At 43.1% G+C, this 8,623-nt stretch overlaps 1 protein-coding gene across 1 annotated transcript in view; it reads right to left on the reverse strand.

The window, feature by feature from the left end:
* The window catches only part of NIPAL2 (NIPA like domain containing 2), a 71,217-nt gene extending 62,912 nt beyond the window's left edge, over positions 1–8,305 (reverse strand). Inside the window, exon 1 of the mRNA XM_019551096.1 lies at positions 7,925–8,305. Within this exon, the coding sequence (XP_019406641.1) occupies positions 7,925–8,080 (156 nt within the window). The 5' untranslated portion in view covers positions 8,081–8,305. The remainder of the gene's footprint in view (positions 1–7,924) is intronic.
* Between the last annotated feature and the right edge of the window lie 318 nt (positions 8,306–8,623).

An 8,623-nucleotide genomic window follows, 5' to 3' on the forward strand; every position in this document is an offset into this window, starting at 1 on the left:
TCACTCCCAGCCAGCTGCAAACGTCCCTGCTCCCTCAGCCCCCAGCCAGCTTGGGCACTCCCCAGCTGGTTACTCCTGCCAGGAGGCGGGGTTTGCAGCTGGCTGGGGGTGGCGGGGGTTTGCAGCCAGCCAAGTACTCTGGCTGGGAGCATGGAGGCTGCAAACTCCCTCCCAGTCGAAGTGCCTGGCCAGCTGCAAACCTCCCCATGCCCTCAGCCCCTGGCCAGCTTCCCCCACCAGCCCTGACCCCAAGCCCCACTTACCTCTAGCAAGAAAAGTAAGCCTGAAGCAGCCTTCAGTAAATATGAGTCTTGGGCCCTGCCCTTCCCCCTCTCCCTTCCCCTTTGGGCAGGGTTGAGGGTTTCCCCGCCCCTTTTGCAAACAGCTCTTGTAGGCTGGAACTCTGTCAGCCTGCAGAGCTCTTTGAAAAAGGGGGAAATCCACGGGTTTCTCTTCTACAAGGGAAAATCCCATTTTTAATCAGAGAAAACACAGAAATCTGTGGTCCCTGCTTATCAGTCTCTTCTGCAACACTGCTGGTCGCCTGAGGGTTCTCAGGGAGAGAATGCTGGCTGCCAATGAGTACAGGTAGCCAAGTCTGTTTGTAGAGGGTCTCACTCAGATTCTTATTTCTTGAAGGGGGTCCTGCCTGGGTGATACACCTCTATGCAAGGAGTCTTAAGTCATGCAGTCTTTGATATCCCCTTGTCCTTTAGTCATGTCCAAGCTGAAGCATAGTTTGATGCTGGCTTTCAATTCCCAAATCCTATTCAAAGTTTTGTAACATGGACAGGTAACTGGAGGTCCAGCTTACCTTTTCTCTCTTGTAAGCCACATCCATATCCTTGGTTTTAGGAGACTGCATGATTTTCCAAGCTATGACCACACTAGGCCACTGTCTTAGCAATTCCCTCCTTTTCTGGGACATCATAAACTGTACTATACTTGATTCTTTTCTCATGTCAAAGCTTCCTGTTCCCTTGCCTCTCCCCAAAGAGAAGTAGATACAGGACTTCATCAGAGATCCATGTGGAAGGATGACAATCAGGCATAGCACAGGGATAGAATAACATGCTAGGTTTGTTTTGTTGAGTATAATAAGTCCTGGAACAAGCAAGTGTGAAGAGGTACAAACTGCCTGCATATAACATTTCAAATGGGAGATGCTGTCTGGTCACCATGCACCCAGAGTGGTAGGGGGTACACAGGCAAAAAATGACTGGATAGGACAAGGTTTCAAGCAGCGTGGGAAGGCAGCTAGAAAACCATCAGAATAGTCTGGAGCACAGACACAACTATACCCTGTTCCATGGTGAAATTACTCTCAATTCTGCAAAATTAAAAACTCCAGAGCAATTCAGCAGACGCACTGTTATGACATACTGAATTATGTGGATATAGATCTTTTTATCTTTTAACCCCACTGGCACCAGTGTAAATCCCCCATGTAGATGCGCCCTTACTTAAAAAGTACTACTTCATACAATTAAAAAAAAATAGAAGTCCTCCCCTTCCAATTCAAGACCAAGGCATTGAAGCTAGATTTGACATCATAAATTGTACTGGTCTTGATTCGTTTCTCACAGTTTGCCTCAACTAGAGCTTTTGGTTATGTTGCAACATATTAATTGATTGCAAATGCTAATGTAGACATGTCATAAACATTTGTTCCTGAACACAAATGTTATTTCTGGTGGTGGCTGATCCATCCAGTGAACCATGACAAACATGACAAGTGTTTGTGAAGAATCTATATTAGCATTTATCATCACAATAATTAATGTGTTAATTGACAACCAATTATAGTATGTTGCAAAAAAACTAAAGCCCTTAGGCTAGACAATATAAATATAAACTAGTAGCTAAGTCTATTAAAGAAAATGGAGGTTTGGTGGTATAACACCAGTTTATGTAGCACACATTTCTTTTATTAGATACTGAATATTTACTTTTGAAAGTACACTCCTATACAGACAACTCTCCCACAGTTCTTTACAGCACAGCTCCAGTTCTGGCTTTCAATTACACACCAACTGGCTGTGTTTAGAAACTTACATTCCAAAGTCCAAATTAGTCACATGGAAAGAAAATATATACACCCAATTGTTCATATTAACAAACGTTATTCTTTTGAGGGAATCTGTGGTGCCATTGTAAACATGAACATATAACAGTTGGTTGATTAATGTCACCCAAAATCGAACAATTACAAATTTTTACAATGTAACTACATTTATTGGGTTAGCCAAAGTTCTGTCACATCCCCCAAAACCAATGCACTCATTCTATCCCTTCCTTCTATTTCTGAAAGCTAAGAGTGTGGGGTCTGATCTAATTTATTTTGCAGTAAGTGAGTTTTTCTATTGCCTTTAATGAGCGTTAGATTCCATTATGGATGGTGAGACATCCAAATCCTTTTGGAAATCAGAGTTTTGTACCATGGTAGTGGTGAAGTGATGTTGTAGCCTTGATGGTCCAAAAAAAAATGCCAGAAGCAAGGATGTTTGTGGCTAATATCTTTTATTGGACCAAGTCCATGGTTGGGATAGCCTTGACAAACTTTTAAATGCAGTGCATTCTTCTTCAGGTCTGGATTTTGTTCCATACAGTTTAAGTAATTTATTTTTGCATTGTACTTGAACATTGCTTTTCTTTTACAAGTTTATTTGGCTTTGTCTTCTCATGGCCCCAACAGAGAACAAGTTTTAAAATGTTAACAACTGGCTAGGAATTCAAATGTAACAGCCATCTTCTTCTTTTGCTAGCATAACTACAAAGCCTCAGCAGTTGCATTAGATGTTCAGAAATCAAATGTGTCAATCTTTCAAAGTTCTTACATCAGTTTTAACGAAAAAGGGTTCACCATGACAGAAGAACTATAAAAGAATGCTTTATGACAAGACACCCAGAGTTCAATGTTAGTTTATCAGAAATAAAATTGAGAAGTGACTTGTTTGTAGTATACAAACCTTAATAGGAAGAAATTATCAACATTCTCTACTAGCTTGTTTAAACAGCCCACAAGTTTTAAGCAGTATGCTAGGTTTTGTGGATCCCATCCTTACCTGTCTAACTCAGCATTGTCAACCTCCCAGGTTATAGGAGGCCTAGGAATCAGATGTCCAAGGTGCTTTTTTGGGTTTAGCCCTCAGGTCTAGCATAGCCAGGCAAAAGCATGATAAAAATCAAAAAGGTGCAGACCAAGGCTCAGTCTACACACTCAGAATTTGGCCAGCATACCTGTGTTGCTCAGAGATGATTTTGTAACCACACGTAAGCAATGAAACCTACGATCGGGGAAAATCATCCTTTGTACTGAATATGAAATGACAGCACAGAAGTCACAGCATAAGGAAATGGGGCTTTAAACCACCTTCGTTCCCTCCTGATCCTATTATAGCTGCTCCAAGATAACTGCTCATTTGTACACTCGAATGAAAGCTAATAAGGCTGTGCAAGGCTTTGAACCATGCTTCGGATCTGGAGAAGCTTCAGATATTTCGGCATCCAAAGCAGCATGTCCAGATCAAAGCGCTGGCTTCGTTAGGCTTTCCAAAGTGGTTCGGAGCCGCTTCAGAGATCTAGCCATAGGGTATAATGGGGAATCAATGAAATATCTATAACTTTGTTGTTTTCTGTCAGATTTGGATAATCCTTGCAGGGATGGTAGCCTCTGCTAACAGCATGAAGCCTGCCAGGTTTCAAGAGGGTCGGTGCAGGGGCTCAAGGGGAACTGCACCCCAAATTTGTGAAAGCAAAACTCATGTCACATCTATATGTTACACCACAGGTGGGTGAAAACTGCAGGGGTGATAGCCCCTGGTGAGGCCACAAAGCCTGCCAAGTTTCAAGGAGATAGGTGCAGGGGTTTGGGGGGAACTGTACCTCAAGCTGCTGACATGCAAAACTCATGACATAGATGACCCTGTGTGTGTTAAGGCACAGGGGGCTGAACACTGAAAGGGTGGTGGCCCCTGCTGAGGCCACAAAGCCTGCCAGCTGTCAAGGAAATAGGTACAGGGGGCTTCTGGGGCCCTGCACCTCGATGCTGACAGACAAAACTCATGCCATGGGTGCTTGTGCAACTGAATGTGTCTGTCTTGGGGCAGTTGATTATTTCCTCTCCTTAGTCTGTGGTTTTGTAAGTGCTAATCCTTGCTCATTAACTCATTATGTAGTAGCTAGGTACTGTGTATTTAGCTGGTTCTTGAGTGAATCATGATTAACTGGTAACTGGTAACACAGTAGCTTAGCAGCCAGGCCTGCAGTAGTCACCCCATGCCACGTCCCTGTGCCCCAAGACAGACACAGTAGCGCAAGCGCCCATGTCACGACTTTTGCTTGTCAGCAGCCAGAGGTGCAGGGCTCCAGAACCCAGAAGCCCTGCACCAATCTCCATGACAGCTGGCAGGCTTTGTGGCCACAGCAGGGGCTACCATCCCTGCAGCTTTCACCCTGCTGCACCTTAACACACACAGTGTCACCCATGTTATGAGTTTTGCTTGTCCACAGCTTGAGGTGCAGTTTCCCCCAAACCCCTGCACTTATTTCCTTGAAACTTGGCAGGCTTCATGGCCTCAGCAGGGGCCACCGCCTCTACAGTTTTCAGCCTGCTGCACCTTAACACACACAGGGTCATCTATGTCACAACTTTTGCCGGTAAGCAGCTTGAGGTGCAGTTCCCCCCAGACCCCTACATCTATCACCTTGAAACTTGGTAGGGACTACCACACCTGCAGTTTTGACCCCATTGTGGCTTAACACATAGACATGACATGAGTTTTGGTTTCAAGAATTTGGGGTGCAGTCCCTCCCAAACCCCTGCACCAATCTTCTTGAAACTTGGCAGACTTCATGCTGTCAGTAGAGGCTACCACTCCGGCAAGGATTATCCAAATAAGACAAAAAACAATAAAGTTATAGATATTTCATTGATTCCCCATTATACCCTATGGCCAGATCTCCAAGGCAGCTCCGAAGTTTAGGAGCCACTTTAGCCAGATCTGGAGCTCTGGATCAGATCACTGACATCCGAAGTGGCTGGATCCAGTGCTGGATCGAATACCTGCCTACTCACATAGGCCTAAAAGCTAACCCAGGGGAGCTTATTCCTCAGTGAAAGCTAATCTACTACAGGTTAGCTTTCGTCTACTATGGGAAAGAGCATGCAAAAGTGATGTGTGCTAAAACCTCTCCCACCTTTATCTTACAGTAACTTGTTTGTGTGCCAGTCTCTTAGACTTAAACCATTCTAGCACCCAACCCTGTAAGCAACAGAACAACTCAGAATTTCTACAGCACTGCATATGGCCTTCCTGCTCATATAATCACTGTCATCTCCACTGTCATCATGCCCTTTATACTGGGGCAAGCCATAGGGTCCTTAGGAAGCATCCTCTGGATTCATCTACATTGCCTGCACGGTGGGGGGCAGTATTTCTTCAGAGACTGGAGTTTTGTAGACTCTATAAAATGGGTTGAATTGTGGACTATTATTGCCACTACAGGTCTTTTATGTAGGCCTGAAAGGGAAAGGAGTAGGGCAAAAAAACACACTCCTCATCTCATTTCCTTAATGTTTATTTTGACAATATTTCTATAAACATGTTTATTACCAAATCAAAGGCTACAACAAAGTAACCCATCTTTCTTTCTTTAATGTGGGTACTGCAGCCTGTGCAATTTCAGTATATTTTCTATACTGAACTTAAGTATTTCCAAGTGTGGAGGGGCCATTGGCATTCTGCAAGGCCAAAGTCATACAGCATGTTCGAGTGGACACACGCTGTGTTCTCTCATGGATATCTACCTTTACTCTCAAGGAAGTTGAAGCAGATTATATGGTTATTTCTTGAATATATAAATCACATATTCTATGCTTCTTAGTCTTTTAAAGTCGAATGAAAAATGGTAGTGCATGGGACAATTCTTTAAAAAGTAGCCACAGTACCTCCGTGGGGTTCAAAAAAGGAACAATTCTGCATTTTCAAGTTATTTTCATAAAAAACAATCTGCTCTGAAAAACAGTGTATGTAACTATACACTTAGACCCTTCAGAAATCTACCCTTATATCTCTGGCAGAGTTTAAAAGATCAACATGGCTCCTAGTCCTGCTTTTGCATGAAGTAGGCAACATAGGCTCTCCAGCTTATTTTAATTATATGGCAAATAAAAACCACATCCCTTATTTAGTTCAGAACAATGATCATAAGAAAAAAAAAACTGTGCATGTAAGGTATCCACATCAGTATTAACCAAGCGAAGAGTGCAAATTTACTTCAAATCACATCTATAAAAGCAAATGTTAAGTAATATTCACTTTTCAGCTTCCTGCAGAGGTGCTCCCAAGGTGTTTTTACATTCCACCCTACTTCACTCAACCCAGTCCTGCTGCAGACTTCTTGAGACTCTCCATGGGTGCAAGAGTCTATCCTCATGAAGCCCAGTAGCCCCAAATATGTGGTGCAGAAAATGGGAATATTCTATTAGCTCCATAGAATGAACTCTATGTTTGTATACTGGAAATGCCCAGACTAACCTTTACAATTGTTAATTTGAGCTAGCTAACTGGAAATCAGACAAAGGGCAGCAAAAGGGTGAAGCATCCAATTGGGAATCTTTAGCCTGAAAGTTCTCCTTAATAGCAGAGGGTTTTGTCTGATTAATGATTGAAGGATACCATTCCTTTCTGACTCTCTTATCTTACTGTCTAGTTTAGAACAGGAATTTTTTTGTTTTCTAAAGAAACAAATGATGAGAATTACCGAGGCTGTATTATGGTTAGGGAATGCATGGCAAAGGACGCATAAAAAATTAAAGAGAATCAACTCTATGTGCAAAGTCAGTGCTGCCAGACAATCCTTTGTCCCAGATAGAAACATTTAATTGCAGTGCTTCGGCTCTCATTCCAAAGTAAAGCAGTTACCTTGCATGTGCTGGACAAGAAGTCAGGCAGTGACACATTGCAAGCCCTGTGCCTCTCAAAGTTGTAGGTACCAGGCAGCTGCTCTATAGTATTCAGACAGTTCATTGCTCTGTCACTCTTAGACATCATGGTTTAAGCACCCCTGGCTCTCATTTGTCCAATATAGTGGTAAATGTAGCAGCCTGACCTTAAGCTACACCAGAAACAGCCAGGACTGGAGAGATTTTGCTGACTTGCAAACAGAAGTCGGATGATTTCATACCCTCTCCTTTGTCTGGGAGCAGGAGACTGCCTGTGTCTGACACATGCTGCTACACTAATTGGTGCCTGAATAACTCGGCAAGAGGAGAATGCAGAGTCAGGGGAATTAGAAAGTTACTAGAAGCCCCGAGGGAACCATGGCACACTTTCTTCAGAACGGGAAGCAGCTATTTACAAGTTAGATATCAGGATTATACAGCACTTTACATTACAAAAAGGCAGCTCAGTTCTTACCCAGTTGGGAGTAATGTAAGTTTATTTACCTCCACTGCTTTACAGTATGTGAACTGACAGACAAGGAGGAGGCCAAATCAATCTCTAAATTAGCTTTATTGTTAGCAGATGCTACTACCTGTCAGCTCTGAAGAGCTAGGCCCTCTCCACTTTGTGCCGTCTTCAGTACTAAGCATGTAATCAGCACTTAAGACAATAACTAAACAGCCACACCATAAACTATACCAGGACAATGCTTTTTCTCCCATTATAGGAGTAAGAGTCTATTTCATGCACTTTTCAGTATTGTATGTTTTCAGGGAAGAAATCCATGCTTAATTGAGCATTTTGAGACTACAGGTTGACTCATTAACTAATTAAGAGCAGGTGAAAACAGTAAGAGTGGGTCAGTAAAGAGGTTCAGGGAAAGAAGCTCCTCAAGGAACTGTAACATCTTCCTTTTCCTCAGCTTCTACCTTTGACGCTTATCTATGGCCCCCGGGACCAGACAGTCACTCATTTACCTTGTCTGTATTGTACCAAAACTTGGAGAGGGACCCATTTCCAATGTGGTGCTCCTCAGAGGTGGAGTTCCAAGACAGCAGGCCTAACGAGCTCAGGAAGCGCGTGTCTCCAGTCATCAGTTGTACCCCCATTGCTCCTGCTGCACACAGTGCCATGAGCACTTGCCAGGGGGTTGCGTGGCTGTCCAGGTGTGCAGAGACTTTACAGTCACTTCCTGGTTTGGGAAGATCTGGCAGTAAAACATTCTTCTTGCATGACACACTGCTGCACTGCCTGGGCTCTGAACAGGTGTGTGCTCTCAAGGGAGGAAGAAAGCTACTTCTAGGGAACTTAGGGGCATTAAAAGGGTCTGCATGGCTTTTGACTTTTTTAACCTTTTTATAGATATTTGTATAAACATGACAAAGCCACATGCCATAATTTTTCAGCTGGCTTTACTGACTCTGGCTCAGCATTCACACTTTGCCTCTCTGATTCTCTGTGTGCTCCACCCCTATTCTATACTAGCAGTGTGAGAGCTTAACTCTTTCTGAGACAAGTGAACACTAACTCTTATACTGGCTAAATTATTCATACCTAATTGACTATTCAGTGACATGAGCTTTTTAACAATGACTGTTATTCCTGAGTTACTAGCACCAATTCTATGTTTCTGTGAGCATATTCCTTGGTTGTAAGTAGTTACCAAATAATTTATG

Source organism: Crocodylus porosus, unplaced genomic scaffold, assembly GCF_001723895.1.
Source record: "Crocodylus porosus isolate Cpor-Errol unplaced genomic scaffold, CroPor_comp1, whole genome shotgun sequence".
Taxonomy (NCBI): Eukaryota; Metazoa; Chordata; order Crocodylia; family Crocodylidae; genus Crocodylus; species Crocodylus porosus.